Raw genomic sequence first — 17268 nt, 5'->3', positions numbered from 1 at the left:
GGATAATCCTTCTTCCCGACAAACCCCAACCAGCTGCCCCAGGATCTGATCCTAGGTCGGGGGCAGCGGTGGGAGCACAGGGGGTTCGGGAAGGATGGATGGGCCTGCCCCTGCCCTGGGTGTAGAAAGGTTTGCAGGTGGAAGGTAATCCCATCCCCTGTTCCCATCTGGGTTTGGTGCACTCCTTGCCCCCACGACTCCCGAGGTCCTGCTGAGGCTGTGAAAGCAGGAGCCTTTAGGATCAGGCCGCTCTAGGTCTTGGCCAAGCTCAGAGGGAAAACAGGGCTTAGAGTTGGAGGCCCAAGGAGCAGCTGTCAGGGTTTTGGGTGTATTTGCATGAGGGGAGCAGGTGGCTGAGATTTCCCTGACAAATCACAGGCCTGAGGGGCCCCGCCTCCCTGAGGCCTGAGGACAGGTCTCCACCCAGGCCAGCCATAGCCACTCCCACCTCCAGCCAAACTGTGACACACTGATGGGCCTGGGCTGAGGGAATCTTCAAGTTCTTTATTGACAGGCTGGGAGAGGGCAGTGGGGTTATTCTCCCTTCTCATCCCCCCTTATCTGAAGCAGTCAGGCCCTGCTCCCTGTCACTTCTTCCCAGGGAGACATTGCATCCTCTGTTTGCCCAGGGCTGGAGCTCCATCAACTAGGGCCAGCCCTGGCTCCTCAGACCTGGTGAGCTCAAGGCTGGTCCGTGCAGCGTCCTCTGAGTCCAGGGCTGGACAGCCCTTGTGATCCCCATGATGGTGGGAGTACGGGGACCGAGAGCTCCATGTTCTGCTCCTGTCACATGGAGTCTTCTTGTAGGTCCTGGCATCAAGGCAGCCGTCACAAGTCAGGTGGCCACATCTCCAAGGAGCTGGCTCAGTCCCTCACAGCTCCTCTCGGACCCGAGGCAGCTTCCCAGCCTTGTCCTGGACCCGCTGAAGCCTGCGGCTGGGGGGTTCTGGGGAAGGGTCTTTGCTGGGCATTTCTTCCTCCTCCTCCTCCTCCTCTTCTGGCTCCTGCAGCAGCTCTTTGGCTTCTGTCCACTCCTGGGAGGTGGGAGGAGAGTCTGGCCCAATTCCCTGCATCCACACTCCCCCAAGACCCTCCCTGGGTCATCTCAGTGCCTGCCCCTCACCCACCAGCCTGCCAGGCTTCACACACCAGGAGAGACATCCTTTCTATTTCTGCTCCTCCTCACCTGCTCCCTGTGCTCCAGTGCCCACGTGTGCCAAAGTGCCAGGGCGCAGCGCCGGCCGCGAGTCACGGCCCACACGCCGTGGGGATTCTCCCCACCAGAGCTGAAGGCCACGAGGCGTCCACAGCGAGGACGAACCTGAGCCTGGGGAATGAGGGCAGGTTCAGCTCCAGGGATAGACCTTCAGAGAACTTGGCCCTGACTCCCAGATCAAGAAGGGCAGGGGGCACCAGAAGGTCAGCTGTCTTGCCCATCACTTCCCACTCCTTAATTCAGGGACTATCTTGGGGCAGATGGGAAGCTGACCTCCACTTGGGGAGCACAAATGGAGGCTAAAGGAGTTGGAGCCAAAGGGAGACGGGACTTCATCGGGGTCCCCTGTTGGCTCCTTCCCCTGGTACCCTGACTCTTCTTGTCCAATCCTTTGACCTGGGTGTGAAGTAATCTGCAGAAATGAGCAGAGGACCAGACTCTGTGTATTGGGGATAAGGACCGTGGGGACATTCTTCCTCCCCAAGGAAGGCTTGGATTATAGGTAGCTGGTGGCAGTGAGCAGAGACAGAGGACTGGGTAAGACAGAGCAACAGACAATGAGAAATCACTGTCTCCTTCTCCATCTCCCTATTTCCAGCCCCTGGTCTCTACCTGGAATAGGGACTTGGGGTTCGGTGCTCACCCGCCCTCCTGTAGGAGGTGAGGCACGCACTGAAGGCAGAGTCTGGAGGGGCCCTTTGAAATCTCCCTGTGGGGCATAATCAACTTCTGCTAAGAGAACCCCTGAACACAGACAATGGTGACGAGGTCTGGGGAAGCCAGGGAAGGGGAGGGTTAACGTGGCCCCAGCCATTTCCCTGCATTTGCCTCTGGGAACCTTCTGTTTTGAATCCTGAGCCCACAGCTGGGCTCCCTATCCCCACCCCCACCCCACTTACCCTGACAGTGAGGGCGTTGGGCTCTGTGAAGAACAGGTCCCCGCCCTGGAAGTCGTCATTGAGGTAGAGGACTCCGCTGGAGGAGGAAGACAGGCAGTGAGACCTCAAGCCAGGTCTCCCTGCCAGGCCCCTGGAGGACCTGCCCACCTGTAGTCTCGATAAGTGTAGGCTGGGGGCTCCCGCCAGCACTCTCCCGTGTCAGGGTCCAGGACGCAGTTGTCGGCGTGTACGGGGTGACTCAGGTCCATGCGCTGCTCTTGCTCCCCTAGGAGGCAACGGGGCCTTGTGAATGCCCCGTGCCTGTCCACCACCTCCCACACCCACCCTGAAGCTTGGGTCTCACCACTGAACAGAGAGGCCAGCCCCAGCAGGGCAGGGGAATCACAGTCTTTCAGGAGTGAAGATAAACCCACAGTGTGGGGTTGCTGAGAGTATGCAGTGCCTCACGGGGACCCGAGGCTGGGGAGGATCAGTGGGGTCCTGGCGGTTACCTTCGATGGCAGTACGGCACACCAGGTGGGTGAAGGAGAGATGCAGGGGCCGTTCGGGGGAGAAGTAGGCCTGAGTTAAGGTCCGCACACGCTCGCTCACCTCCAGAAGCAGCTTAGCACCCTGAGTGCCCACAGCCCCAGCACGGGCCAGCTACAGGTAGTGGAAGGAAGGGCAAGAAAGGCAGTAGAAGCATGGGTTTGGAGTCTCTCTGCAGCCAGCTCTGTCCATCAGCCTCAACTGCTCCTTCTACTGGCTCCACAACAACCCGTCCTCAGTCCTGGGCAGAGGACTCAAGGACTGTCAGCCCCAGGAGAGCCCCTCCATAGGAGAAGCCCAGGCCCTGGTGCCCAGCCTCCTGTACACCCTCTGCCCCAGTCCTGGGCATCAGACCAGCACATGGGTGCCTCCGCTCTCACCTGTGCTGCCTTGAGCACTGTGAGTCCCTCGAAGCGTTCGTGGGGGCTGTGAGGGGAGCGGCGGCCCCGATAGCCAGACCTGGCTCCTGCCTCAGCTGCATCCTAAAGAGGGAGAGAGTTCACTGTGGAGTCCCTGCCCTTTGGCCTCAGACTGCCCACAGGCTACAACCCTCCCATTCCCTGGAAGAGGCTAGAAGCTTCCAGAGTTCTCTGGTGGTTCCTCTTCCTAAGCTGCTGCCCTTCCCAGAAAATGACTACCTTCTTGTCAGAATGCCACTCTATGGTAAAGACCTGGGATTCCTGGCTGAGGGGCCTGTGCACAGAACTCTGGAGAGCATCCCACAGCTGGGAAATGGGTGCAGGAAGGGCTTCTCATTCATCCCCGAGGAGCCAAGAATAGAGGAGGCCCTCTGGAAACATGACTCCAGTGGGAAGTTTGATAGTCAGGCCAGGTCCAGCCAACCTATCTCTCTCTGACCTCTTCCCAGTTTACGAGCCTGGAGAACTTGAGAACCCTTGACACGAAGTCTTAATTACCCAACAGCTACACAAAACTGCCATCACCTGAGCGGTGGTCTCCTGGTATTTGGATGTCCTTTCTTTTCTTTTTTTTTTAAATATTTTATTTATTTATCTTTAGAGGGGAAGGGAAAGAGAGCGGGAGAGAAACATCAATGTATAGTTGCCTTTCATGCATCCCCTGCTGGGAACTGGCCTGCAGGGAACTGGCCTGCAACCCCAGTATGTGCCCTGACTGGGAATCGAACCGTGATTGTCTGGTTCGCAGGCCCACGCTCAATCCACTGAGCTACACCAGCCAGGGTTGGATGTCCTTTCTTGACACCTATTCTTCTGTCTGCTTTTTGAAACTCGGTTAAAGTATCACAGATTAGCCCTATCTGGTGTGGCTCAGTGGATTAAGCACTGGACTGCAAACCAAAGGGTCACTGGTTTGATTCCCAGTCAGAGCACATGCCTGGGTTGCACACCAGGTTCCCAGTAGGGGGCACACGAGGGCAACCACACATTGATGTTTCTCTCTCTTTCTCCCTCCATACCCTCTCTCTAAAAATAAATAAATATTTTTTTAAAAAATAATAAAACAAATAAAGTATCACTACCTATTTACCCCATTACATAAACCTCATCTCTGAGAAACCACCTTATCAGGCAAGCCATCTAATATTTTATTCTTGTATTCATTCATTCATTCATTCATTCAACAAATGCATTTGTACTCGGCATCTAGTGTGTGCCAGGTACTCTTCTAGGCACTGGGGATACAATTGTGAATATGAAAAGGTCCCTGCTCATAAGGTTTATATTTTCAGATAATAAACCAACCAACCAGACCAATTCAGATAAGTGTTATCAAGAAAATAAAAACAGGGCTACAACCTTGAGAGTGCCCAGGCAAGAGTTTGGGGACAAGTAATTGATGAGGGGACATTTCAACTGAAACCAAATGATACGAAGGAGCCACTGCAACGTCCGAGAGGTTCGGGCAGCAGAAACAGCAAGTGCGAGGGTCCCGAGGGCAGAATGAGTTTGGTGTGATCAAGGAACAGAAGGGCCTGATACTTGGGAGTTATTCTTGACGCCATCCTTTCACCCCACATAGATTTAGTCCTTAATTTTTCTATTTGATTTTCTAAATATTTCTCATCTGTCCCCCTCTTTTCACTCCCTTGAAATGAGGACCTAACCCAAAGCAGTGGCGCTCCTGCATCACCCCAGGGTCTCCCCCTTCCTTTTCTCTCCCGCTGTATTTCTCCACACTGCCACTAGGGGGGTCCACCAGTTCTACAGGATGGCACCGGCTCCTTCTACCCTTCCTTAAGCTGTGATACCCTCCTCGGGGCTGCAGAAGGCCCTTTACCATCTCCCCTGTGATTCCAGCTCTGGACCTCTCCCCTATAACATCTCTGAATAACATAACAGCCTGATGACAATAGTGACAGCTAAATGCTGAACATTTCTATATTCTTCTAAGGTCTTTACCATGTACCAACTCATTAAATCCTCGCTGTATTTAGCCCCACTTTATACTAGAGGAAACTGGGCTCAGAGATGCTAAAATACATTGCCCAACGTCACACAGGTGGTCATTGCGGGGTCTGCCCTTATGCTCTTAACCTCCAAGCTCCACTGCAGCTCCCAGAACATCTTGGCCTTCTCCCTCCTCTCCTGATGCTCCCCTCTTTCTCTGCCTCATTAACTTATCCTTAAGACTGAGCTCAGAGGCCACCCCTACCCCAAGCCTTTAATGACCTTGCAGTTCAGTGCTTTTTCAAAAGATTTTATTTTTAGAGAGGGGGGAATGGAAGGAGAGAAACATCAATGTGTGAGAGAAACATCCATTGGTTGCCTCTTGCACACTCCCAACTGGGGGCCTGGCCCACGACTCAGGCATGTGCCCTGACTGGGAATCAAACCGAGTGACCTTTGGACTCACAGGCTGGTGCTCAATCTACTGAGCCACACCAGCCAGGGCGCATTTTAGTGTTTCTGTTTGAAGGAGTACATACTTCCTTTACCAAACATATTACTCACTCTAATTGTGTGTCTCCATATCTGACTCCTCTCTACAATGAGCTCCGGGATGCAGGGTCCATGTTCAACTATGCCTCCCTGGAACCCAGAAGTTTCCAGCACGCAGCAGGTGCTCGGAGAGTGTGTGTTGAAGAAGAATGTGGCGTCATAAAACAGCAGGTTCAACCTGGTGAATGTAAATCATTCAACTCGAACTAGGGGGGACTTCGATGGATGGGAAAAAAGCCTGTGTCCACTGAGCCATCAGCCAGGCCAGAGATGAAACTCCAAGGAATCCGCATCCACATACTAACACTTTTTTATGCCTTTATTTTTTTGTTTTTGTTTACTGATGTTTGGAGAGAGAGACACACACGCACACACATCAGTTTGTTGTTCCATTTACTTATGCAGTCATTGGTAGAACCTGCAACCTTGCCCAGATACAATCTTTTATCTGCATGTATCCTGACCAGGGATTGAACCTGCAACCTTGGTGTATCAGGACGATGCTCTAACCAACTGAGCTACCTGGCTGGGGTCTGGTTTTTTTTGTTTGTTTTTGTTCTTCCTATCAACTTCTGGCAAAATTTGTTGGTAAAGAACATCCACCCCATGGCCTCTAAGATGAGATGAAAAGGAACTTGTCTACAGCACAGAGGCAGTGGCAAGCCTAGTCCCCAGTGGAGAATCAGAGAAAGCAGAACAGGGGCAGGCAGTTGTGCCTGGGTCCCAGTGTGCCGCCTACCCACAGGTATTCTTACCTTGGCCAGCTGCAGCAGCAGCCCACACTCGGCTGTGGTGAGCAGACCGTCCAGCACTGCTCGCTCTGACCCATTCAGCTGCCTTGCATCCTGGGTCAGGGTTACTCCCTCCATGAGGAGGACATCTGCAGGGGAAGGGACAAGGCAGAGGGGACCAAGGGTCTCCTGAAGGCAGGCCCAGCAGTAGCCCCAGCTGGCAGCCCCAGACCCTCCAGGCTCTTGCCTCCTGTTCTCCCAGGGACTTACCCTTCCAGTCAGTCAAAGGCTTTGGCTGTGGAGGCTCATGGTCCCAAGGCCGAGGCTCTTGATCCTCTCTCAGGGGTGAGAGATATGCTCAGTGGATGCACAGGCCGGTTCAACCCATCTTCCCCAGACCCAGCCTCCCAGGACCCCTTCTGTCACCTTCCAGCTCAGGGTGGACACCACTGGCATCTCCTACCTGAGTTTTTCTCTAAGTGTCTCAGGGATGAAAGCTGCCGGAGTCCAGAGATCCTGGAACAGTCAAGAAAAGCACCATCACCCACCAAATCTAGCCCTGATCTCTGATATTAGTCCCTGAACTACCACATTAAGGTTCTCCTGTTTCCAGGGAGCAAGGTAGAGGTGGAAAAAGCCCTCAGCACTGGGCCAAACTCTGCCAGAACAACAGCAACGACAAAAACAACGTATGTAGCACTATTTGCCAAGTGCTGTGCTAACAGCTTTACACATGGAAGTGGGACAGACAGAAATGGAGTCACTCACAGGATCCTTGAAGCGGGTCCCCAGGTGCTCCATGGCATAGTAGAGCTGTCTCTTCTCCCCCAAGGATCGAAGGACAAAGCGCTGGATGTCCTGAGGCGGAATGGACAACAGGGAGCAGGGGTGAGACAAGGAGAGGTGGGGCCGGGTAATGAAGGCTGGAGGAGAGCGGGGCGGCCCCAGGTTCTAGGGGACAGCCTGCTTGCTTCACTGTGCGTCCCCAAGTCAACCTTCCTCCCTCAGCAGCTTCAGGACATCTGGGTTCAAACTGGGGGAGAAGTCTGTGTACAGGGTCAGGGCAGGCAGCAGGGAGGTTAAGGGAAGAGAGATGGGCTGGCGCTTGGGCTGAGTCTGAAGTGGGAGTAGAGCATGAAGACAAGTCAGTGCTGAACTCGAGGTTGCCTCTGGTGATTCAAGTGCTTGGGCTAGAGAAGGGGCACGAGTGCAGGGTCCTGCTCAGGTATATCTGCTTGATTTAGGGCTTCCTCACTGGGTGAGTGGGAGAAGGGTACCTCTCTTGGCCCGAGGCCAGGTCTCGGCTCTCCCAGCTGGGCCTGGTACTGTTTCAGAGTTTCCTTGGCAGCCTCATCCTCCGGATAGAAGAGCAGGACACTCAGGACATTTTTCATAGCCTGGGACAGATTTCCCACTGGAGACAGAACAATAGGGTGGGGTGGGGTGCAGACCAAGAATGGCCACGATCCCGGGCAGAGGCAGCAGTGACGGGTGGACAAAGGCAGAGCCAGAAAAGGTGATCTCCCAAAGCCAACCAACTCCACCCCCACCCCACCCCCACCAGACATGCTCCTCCACTGCTTCTTTTCAAAGCTTATTCAAACATACCTGAGCTGAATGGGCAGAGTTCAAAGGGAAGGAAGAGAGGAGAGAATAAAGTGAGGTGAGAAGCAGCAAAGGCAGAAGGAGCCCTGTGACTCGTCTCCTGAGCTTTCCACAGTGGTGCCCAAGGAAAGCAAGTTAGAGTCCTCCAGAAGTGATGGTCCCCATGGAGCCCTGACCAACTACAGATCCAGAGACAGATGGGAGGGACGAAGAGATGGGGCTCAGGATAGCTTCAAAGTCAAACCTTCCTTTCCCTGTTTCCAATCCATCACCCCCAGAGCTCACCCTTCCCCAACTGACCCTGAGCATGGGTCTCATGCAGCCTCCTCAGCTGGCTGGGAAGGAAGTCGGGGACAGGGAAGCTGCGACCAGGGCGTGTGGCTGTATCCGCCACGCAGCGCTGCCGGCACTGCAGGACCTGAATCCAGTGCCCTGTGGAGGACACAGAGGACCCATAAGCTATTCAGCTTGTCATGCCCCTCCTCCCAGCACTGTGACCCACCACGCTCCCAGCCCCTTGCCTGCAATGGCCTCATAGAGGCCCGCCTGGCTCCCAGTTCCTTCCTCCTCTTCATCCCTTTGATGTTCCTCAGGCCCCTCACAGCCAGCCCGGCATCTCTCCGTCTGGGCCAGGCTCTCCTGCAGGGCCTCCTCAAGCCTGGGCAGTGCCAGTTCTGCCTCCTGGCGCCCCAATAGCTCCAGGCCCAAGTCATAGGCCGCCTGTAGTAGAGGGGAATGGTCAGTCTCTTCTGGCTTGGGGGGCGGTGCCCAACAAGATTAGGAGGCAGAAAGAAGGGAAGGAGTGTTGGTCTCATTTGGGGCACGGACTCCAGGTCCCACTTCACCTTGGGGAAGACAGGGGTGGGCCTCAGGAAGAAAACCAAGTCCCGGAGAGGGACTCCCCACCCGGGGCCACTGAGAACAGTACCCAGATCTCCTGATGCCCAAGACACACAGGGTCACAGTCCAGGAATTCTTGGGCATCCTGTTAGTCAAGGGTTGGGGAAGGGACAGCAGTCCCCCTGAGGGTCTCACCCAGTGTGGAGGCGTCTCCAGGTCCCGGAAGCTCTGCTGCCTAACCCTAGACATACGTCTGTACTTAGCCATGTCCTCCCGCATCTGCAGGTGCGTGGGGTTTGCTACAAAGAAGGTGTGAGCTGCAGCTGCTGCCAGGTCCAACTTCTTCAGCTGAGAAGCAGGAAGAAAGAGGAAGTCAGTGCCCGAAGTGTGGGTGTCAGGCCTCTGCCTCTCGCCAGCCTCTGCACTCCAGACACACACTCGGGCCTGCCCCAGAGCCTCCTGGAAGGCTTGTCAGTCAGGACTGCCCACTTCCCAAGCTCCAGGTCCCTGGACAACAGTATGTTGGCAGTCTCAGGAGTCTGGCAGCTAAGGAAAGGAGGTCTAGACTTTGGAGCCAGTGGGATGTGGGCAGAGGGGCCTCAGTTGGGAGACAAGAAGGAAGTGATGGCTAAGCAAGGTGCTAGCTAAGTGGGGGAGACCTGAGTGACCAGCAAAACCCGTAGGTCTCTAGGACCCTGAGCTGAGGTGTGTGACCAGCCCCCTCTTCCCGAGCCACGTAGACGACAGCTACCATGCCAGTAGCTGCGCAGTGTCCACTGCCCCCACCCCCCCACCGTACCCTCAGATATTCTTCCTCACGGGCCCTCAGCCCGACGCCCCTCCTCTTATCTTCCCAAAGCTCCCTCCTGCCCCGAGAAAAGTCTCACACTCGCTCTCCTCCCCACACCTCCCGTCCAGCGGCGGATTTCGCCGCTACCCCCTCCACTTCGTCCCTAGGAAAAAGCCGCGCTCACCCCACCCCTACATAGGTTTCAAGAAAGACCGACTAAGATTTCAGGCCCCTTCCCTCCATCTTCGATCTACTTTCACTCCGCTTCAACACCCCATCCTATTCCAATTTCACTTGCATTCTCCCCTACGCTGTCCCTCTAAAACTTCAGTGAGTACTAGAAGTGATTTTGGAAGGACCTCCTCGAAAGGAGAGGTGCATTGACCGCCCCCTAAGGCCCCACCCGAGCCCTGACGCTGGCATCCCGCCCTCTCCTGGTGAGCAAAAGTAGGACAGCGACGTGAGTCGGGGCAGGACCCAACAAGTCGCCCTGGCGGCTGGCGCACCTGGTAGTAGGCCCTCTGCAGGTAGTTGTACGGCTCCCGGCGGCGGAAGGCGTCCCGCAACGCGCTGCCCACACGGAGCCGCGCCGCGCCCCCGGGACCCAGCCTTCCCGCCACGCATTGGCTCAGGCATTCTGCGCGGCGCAGTGCGGCGCGGAGCAGAAGGCGCTCCCAGGCCCCGGGTGCTGGGCCTGGCCGGGAGTCAGGCCTCGGGGTGTCCGGGAGCGCAGCCCCCAGCTCCGCAGTACAGCGCTCCCCGCAGTCCTGCCGCGTGCGGCCCAGCTCCCCATAGCTACGCAGCGCCTCCCGCAGCAGCGCCACCGCCGGTGCCCAGGCCCCCGCGGAGTAGGCGCGCAGGCCGTCGGCGTAGAGCAAGTCAGGGGCCTGGGGGGGAGCTCCTGGGGACAGCGTGGCCAGGCCCGGGGGCTCAGGGGATCCCGGGGGAGGCAGCAGGAGCAGGAGCAGCAGTAATCGAAGGAGCCGGAGCATTATGCCGGAGCCTCCGGCGGCTGCCGAAGGGAAATGCGGGATAGGAGAGGGAGAGAGACGAAAGGGGGCAGGGAGAGGGAGGGGAAAGGAAGGAGAGATAGAGGAGGGAGGAGATGAAGGAAAAGGAATGAATGAGCGGAGCCAAAGAGAGTTGATGGGGCTGAGACCCAACCCTGGGAGAGGCCAGTGTGTGAGAGAGAGAAGTCAGGAGGCATAAAGTGGAGAAAGCAAGACGAGTGGGATAGTATGGAATGAGAGACCAAAAACAAATCATGGACAGAGGGTAACTGGCCGGAACTGGAGCGAGCCCGGGGCTTTGAAAGACTGCATGTGGAGCCTCTTCAGACCATAGCCACCAGACTTGAGGCCCATAGAGTGGGAGCCACTGCCGAGGCTGAGTTCTCTGTTCCCCTCCACTCTTGGGGCCAGGAAAAGGAGTATGGATGCCTTCCATATGCTCTCACGCCCCCCCCCTCCCTGCACCCCGCTCCCTGCGCCCAAAACTCCTGGAAAAAGAGCTTCAGAATGCAGCATGGAGGAGGGTAAATGCCAAGCCTGCAACAGCAAGTCAGGCCCAAACCCTTTCCTATCCCATAACAGCCCCTACATGGATTTGGGGGAAGGAGGCATGGGGACAAGGTCACACTCAAACAGTCTCCACAGATCTGAGCAAAGATCTTTAATGCCCCAAACAGTGCTGCCCCGGCATGCGATGCTCCTATAAGCCCTTCTCTGTGTCTGTCTGCACGTTTGCGTTTGTTTGTCTTTCTCCGTGGGTATTTCTGTGCCTCTGTCCACTGCCCTTGCTGTTTTGTCCTCTACAAGCCATTCCACCCCCCAAGCCTCTGACCACACAGCCTTTGCCGACACAGTACACACACACACAGAGGTTTCTATGGTAACACTTTAGACTTTAATACATTTTCCTAGGGGTAATGGGAGGTGAGTAGGGCATCTGGTAACTTGGATGGGAGATAGCTGGGGCTCTGGGACCCCAGATACAGTGCCCATCTCCCTGGAGTCTGGAGGCAGCTGTCCTAGGCTCAGGGCCAGAAAGAGGTATCATCCAACCAGACACCCTCTTCTGAGTCCAGCAGGCCTGCTTGGGCTCACAGGGTCATCTGGGAGAACATGGGGTTACCTGGACCCCAGGATCCTCCCCAAGCTCTTGTACTCTCCTCACCTCCTGTCAGGGAGCAGCGTCTCCCCGCACTTAGTCCCAAAGGAAGTCCAATGGCTCTGCTATCAGGGGACCCTAGGGAAAGTCGGCGGGGTGAGAGGCCCAGGGGCCTGGGCCTGCGAGGAGAGGCAGTTGGAGAAGGCAGAGGTGTCTCATCAATGAAGGTGGTGATCTCCTCCCGGAAGAAGCCAGGACCTCGTGGGGGCCCCCCACCTGACCCCAGAACCCCACCCTCCAGGAATTGTCGAAGGCTAGCTAGCCCTCCACCCTCAGCATCATCCTCATCCTCCTCATCCTCCAGCCTTTGTCTTGGTCCCAGGTACTCAGGAGGGTCCCCCAGGGCCCGGCTCTGGGCTGGGAGGACCCGGATGTCATCAGAGGATGACCACTTGTGCAGGAAGGAGCCTGGTGTCCGAGGAGTAGAGAAGATGTTGGTTTCATCATGGGACAGACGGCGGGACAGAGGGACCTGGGGAGAGGAGCAAGTAGACCCAGAACTGCTGCAGGGACAAAGGGGGTAGAGCAGGCACCAAAGTGGGGACTCTGCAAGATGGCTCCACCCCCTTAAACAGCAAAACCTCCTCTGATGGAATGCACCCGAGAGTTCTGAAGGGAAGCTTCTCTTGTCATGTCTTTCTTTTTCCTACCCATTATGTGCCCTGCAGGCCAGGACTAGAGAATGGGCAGTTGGGATGGATAACAGAGACTGAAGAACAGTAATGAAAGGACACCCAGAATAGGAGGCATATTCCCTGGTCCCATACCTGTAAGTAGTGCACCCTCTCAAGAGGGGGAAAGAGCATGTGCCTCCCGGGCAGCAGCTTCACCTGGGTGGGGTCCCCCGGTCCTGTGGCCCCATTGGCATCAAAGCGAACCTTGCACACTCGGCCATCTGCATAATCATCACAGCCCCCATCTAGAAGAGAAAAGAGGCAGAGTGGTCACAGGCAAAGAACGCCCACCACTGCCTGCCCCTTTAAAACTTCCACTCCCGCCCTGGCTGGTGTAGCTCAGTGGATTGAGCACGAGCCTGCGAACCAGACAATCGCGGTTCGATTCCCAGTCAGGGCACATGCCTGGGTTGCAGACCAGTTCCCTGCAGGCCAGTTCCCAGCAGGGGACGCATGAAAAGGCAACCATACATTGATGTTTCTCTCCCTCTCTCCTTCCCTTCCCTTCTAAAGATAAATAAATAAAATCTTTAAAAAAAAAAACCTTCCACTCCCTTTTTATAAAGTTCCCTGGAGAATCTTTCTCTTCCCACTACTCTATAAGCTCCAGGAAGAAAGTCAGAGTGGTCCGTGGCATTCAATGCTGAATCCCTAGTGTGGCATTCGCACAGACATACTCATTGAAACAATCGTTACCGCCTGCCCCCCCCCAAAAAAAAAGGCTGTCCCTACAGCTGGTGTCCATTCAGGAAGCTTAGCCCCCCCCTTAGTTCCATGCCCTTCCTTTATAGTTGTTAGGTCTCTGGACTGTTTCTCAGGCACTCTGCCCATTGGAGGCAGAGCTGGGTAATGTCGATTTCGAGAGGAGAAGCAACGCCCCTTGAAGGGAGCCCTCGGTGTAGAACCAAGCAGTGGGTGTACGTTGTGGAGTCAGCCCAGGGGCTGCACAGGTTCTTTCCAGCAGGGGGCACTCCAGCGCAGCCCGTCCCCAAACAGACAAGAGCTGGCAGAAGGGGGTAGAAAAGGGGTCCAATGCCCAGGAAAAAAACCCGGTCACTTTTCTGACCGTCATCGCCATCCTCTTCGGACATGATAGCCACGCACTGCTCCCACACTGTGCGCACGTCCGCGCGGTAGCGCTCACAGGACCAGATGAAGGAGGGCAGCAGCAGCGTCTGTGCCATGGAGCACCACAGCACCGCCAGCACCATCCACGGGGGAGCCGAGTCCGACTTAAGGGAGAAGAAGCTCACCACCTGGTGGGAGGATGAGGAATGTGCTCCGTCAGGGCCCAGGGCGCAGGGGGCCCACTTGACCCTAGATCCGATGCCCTAGTGCAGCTGGTGGACAAGAAGTCAGGAAGGGGTGGCCCGGATCACATCGGATCATGACAAAAGCAAAGTTGGAAGTGGAGACAGGGAAGGGACTGACTCAGAGGAAGGTCAGGGAGAGTACTAGAGCAGAGCCCTGGGTCCCCAGGGAGAGAAGCAGAGGTACTACAGCTAACCTGAAGACAGACAAAATTTCAGGTATAGGGGCCAGGTCGGGATGCAAAGAGCTGGGGTGGCGGGGTGAGCTCTCTGGGGTTCCACCCAGGAGTGCTCGGAGGCCCTGTGACATCCAGAGGGAATTAGGGAATGGCGAGTGGAACTAAGCAACTGAGTCACAGGCCTGGGGTCCTGAATAGTGGAGCCTCAGGACAGATGAGCGAGCTGGAGGATGGGCAGCGGGGTGGAGGATGGATGGTGGAGTTGAGCAGTGGGAACTGGAAAACAGACAATGGAGTGGGGGGTGGGTAATGGGAAGCAGAAAATGGATGATAGAGATGGAGGCCCACAGATGGAGTGGGGGTGGGTAGAGGATGGGAAGATGGAGCTGGAGGTCAGGTGATTGTGCTGGGGCCTGGTTTGGGAAGAACAGGAGGAGGGACCCCAATCTCACCAAGATGGGCACCCCTGTGAGTGAGTCATAGAGAAAGACGATGGCGCTGACCAAGTTGGTGACCTGCAGGGATGTCTTGGCCGACTCGGAGCCATCCAGCGAGGACCGCCGCTTCCCTCGGGCATCTTCCACCACAATGGCTGGCACCTCAAAGGCTGGCCGTGTACCCAGGACCCCGGCCCCACTCCCCTTGGGCCCACCCCCACTCCCTGCTCTCCGGGCCTGCCGAGCCCTCCGGGGCCTGGCCCACAGTGTCTGGTAGAAGGTAATGGCCACACAGACCAGCCCCATGACAATGCCCCCAAGTAGCAAGAGGCTGAAGCAGACACCAAAGCCAAGGCCAATCTTGGATACTATGAACTGGCAGCCTCGGGCGTAGTAGCGCTCACCGTTGTTGTGCCAGCCAATGGAGGGCAGTGTGGAGAGGATGAAGCTGACCATCCAGATGCCCATGACAGCATGCAGCGCCTGCTTCTTGGCATTGCTGAGGCGGTAGTTGACAGGCCAGCGCACCATCCACATGCGATGGTAGGAGAGTGAGGCAACTGTGAAGCAGGTGGCCAGGGCCAGTGTGTAGTAGGTGGACACAAAGACCTTGCAGATGCTCTCATTCCAGTCGTAGTCAGAGGAAGCCTGGCGCCGGAGCTGCACCACAGCGAAGGTGGTGAGGGGCACAGCCGCCATGAGTATGTGGGTGCCGGCCAGGAAGCAGAGCAGCAACTCCAGTGGCTTGTGCTTCTGCTGCTTGGCAGAGATGCTGAGGATGATCCAGGCATTGGCCAGCAGGGCCAGGAGCCCACAGGCCAGCCAGGACAATGCATTTGAGCGCAGGGAGGCCTCCTCTGGCCCCACCCCACCACGAGCCATCCTATCTTTGGCCCCCCACCCCCTTTGAACTCCTGGGGGTGGGGGCTAGGTCTCACCCAGGAGCCCCACTCACACACACTCCCATGATGCCCACAGTCCTTGCCTTGTAACCAGGCAGGCAGCCCCTAGGTCCACCCTGCTGCTCAGCATTGCCTGACTGACTCAACTAAGTTCACGTGTGGAGGGCAGAGGAGGAGACTGGGGGTCAGTGGAGGTGGTCCTCAGCTTCCATACTGGGTGGGACCCTTCCTGAAGTGTTCCTGTAGTCAACTCGGGGGACAAGCTGACTGCCTTCCACACTATGAGGCTGGCTGGGGAGCTCCGGCCCCCATACTGGGACTTGCAGTTCTCTTCTTCTTCTGGCTCTTGACCGGCCAGGGGTCTTCTGGATGCCCCAAGGGGTGTGAAGCTGGGGCTCAGCCACCTGGACACACTGCAAGGGAGAGATGTGATGTGGAAGGGGGCCGGTGAAGTAGGCTGGTCTCTCACCAGCATCTTGTGTTCCCCTTGAAACTATAAACATGACATTACTGGGTTCACGGGGTCATTCAGAACATTCTCCTGCCTTATATCAGATGGTTGCTCAAACACCCCCCACAACTAAGAGCCGTGTTTTCCAGACCTCCAGGAAAGAAGGCATTCTGACCTCCCGTCTCCTATCCCCTTTCAGCCCTTTTCCTCCCTCCAGCGCTCTCAGCTTCCTTCTCCTGTCCCCTGCTCAGTTCTACTCAACCCCATCTTCATGCCCCAGAATCTCTCTTCAGAGCTGCTGACGGCAGACTTGTTTCTTCTCGAGGGTTCACAGTAAACTGGGACATGGTGTTACAGCCCCTCCCTGAACTTCCAGGCTCCTGGGCCCAGGGGTCTTGGTGCTCGGCCCCACTTCCCCACACTCGAGTGATGGCCATCCATCTCACCAGGAAACTGAGAAGATGGGAAAGTGGAGGCTGGGACCGAGGGGGACTAGGGAATCTGAAGGCGGGGAAACGGCTGACATCAGAAGCATCCAGAAATGGAAAGAGGGGGAACTAGGAGGAAGGAGGAGAATTTTAGCAGAAGAGAAATAAAGAGGAGGGCAAAATGATAGTATCTGAAAATAGAAGGAAAAGCCCAGAGACCCCTGGAGAGAAGGCTTCAGAGAAGGTTGGGAAGGAGGGAGGCAGCAGCGGGGAATGGGGAGGCAGAGAGGAGCAGCTCAGTGACAGGGGGCGAACTCCCACCGACCCCCCCCCCCCCCCGGGGACCTTGAGTCTCTTCTCCTTCGCCCCAGCACCAGTTTCCCTCCGATGGGAGGGAAGACAGTCCTGAATTTCCTGCCGCCGAGCTCCGGGAAGCCCTGGGGCGGGGGTGGGAGGGCTGAGAGGAAAACCAGGTGCAACCCTAAACCCAGCGGAGGCAGGAGGGACGGGCATAGCGGCTTGGGGGTAAATGGGAGGCAAAATGGGCGCAGCAGTAGGAGGGTCTGTTTCCTTAGTAAGAACCCCAGACCCTTAGCTCCTCAAGAGGTACTTGTCCACCCCCAACCTTGGTCTTCTCTCTGGAGCCCAGTGCACCCAGTTGCCATGGCAATGACCAGCCAGAGGGAGGTGGAGAGAACTGGCCGAGAGCGCCTCCCCCACTTTCCGCCCCCGGCAACCTCGAACCCCTTCCCACTCACCCCTACCCAGGCCCAGCCGATGGGCTCAGGAAGAAAGAGATGGGGAGTCGGAGAGGGAGGAAGGCAGGAAGGATCTGAAGGACAGAGAGAAGGGCAGAGAAAAATCAGAGGAAGGTGGGAGGGGGATCTGGGGGACTCCAGGGCGGATCTGGGGTCCAGCGCTCTTCGCCCTTCGGGGTGAAGGGGTGAGGTTAGGCGGCTCCTCCCTCGTGCCGCCCACCGGTTCTCCCGGGCAGAAACAACAGCAGGTGGCTGGGGAGGAGGGGCCGGTCGGGCCGGAGAAGAGGCAGCGGGAGGTGGGAGGGGGGCGAGGGGAGGGGACCGCGGGGGACTGGGCAGGGGTCGGCTTACCTCTGGCTGCGCCCAGCACTGCCAAGGAGACCGCACTCCCGGCACGGCCCGCCTGCTCCCGCCCGCCCGCCTCTTCCCT

General features: G+C 56.8%; 2 protein-coding genes across 4 annotated transcripts; both read right to left on the bottom strand.

Moving 5' to 3' along the window:
• Window positions 1-484: 484 nt before the first annotated feature.
• P3H3 (prolyl 3-hydroxylase 3) lies at window positions 485-10730 on the bottom strand. Its single transcript, XM_037160647.2, has 15 exons — window positions 10037-10730; window positions 8936-9088; window positions 8422-8620; window positions 8201-8332; window positions 7573-7709; window positions 7064-7153; window positions 6759-6811; window positions 6566-6633; window positions 6320-6444; window positions 3024-3125; window positions 2607-2757; window positions 2263-2380; window positions 2116-2191; window positions 1187-1327; window positions 485-1034 (listed from the first exon to the last, which is right to left on the bottom strand). The coding sequence occupies exons 1-15, from the start codon at window positions 10520-10522 to the stop codon at window positions 873-875; spliced, it is 2193 nt and encodes a 730-aa protein (XP_037016542.2). The 5' UTR covers window positions 10523-10730; the 3' UTR covers window positions 485-872.
• A 691-nt stretch (window positions 10731-11421) lies between these two features.
• GPR162 (G protein-coupled receptor 162) lies at window positions 11422-17260 on the bottom strand. Of its 3 annotated transcripts, XM_053662265.1 has the most exons (6): window positions 17190-17244; window positions 16839-16912; window positions 14315-15614; window positions 13440-13629; window positions 12467-12618; window positions 11422-12171 (listed from the first exon to the last, which is right to left on the bottom strand). In XM_053662265.1, exons 3-6 carry the CDS (start codon window positions 15179-15181, stop codon window positions 11632-11634), a joined length of 1749 nt encoding a protein of 582 aa, XP_053518240.1. In that variant the 5' UTR covers window positions 15182-15614; window positions 16839-16912; window positions 17190-17244; the 3' UTR covers window positions 11422-11631. The 3 variants fall into 3 exon arrangements, with proteins under 3 accessions (XP_053518240.1, XP_037016591.1, XP_037016593.1); XM_037160696.2 differs by lacking the exon at window positions 16839-16912 and having other exon boundaries at window positions 17190-17260; XM_037160698.2 differs by lacking the exons at window positions 16839-16912; window positions 17190-17244 and having other exon boundaries at window positions 14704-14783.
• Window positions 17261-17268: the final 8 nt, after the last annotated feature.

Source organism: Artibeus jamaicensis, unplaced genomic scaffold (assembly GCF_021234435.1).
Source record: "Artibeus jamaicensis isolate MK-2021 breed Jamaican fruit bat unplaced genomic scaffold, CSHL_Jam_final contig_233, whole genome shotgun sequence".
In the NCBI taxonomy this organism is placed as follows: Eukaryota; Metazoa; Chordata; class Mammalia; order Chiroptera; family Phyllostomidae; genus Artibeus; species Artibeus jamaicensis.
Note: the sequence above shows the minus strand (reverse complement) of the source record. Positions and strands in the feature narration are given on the sequence as shown.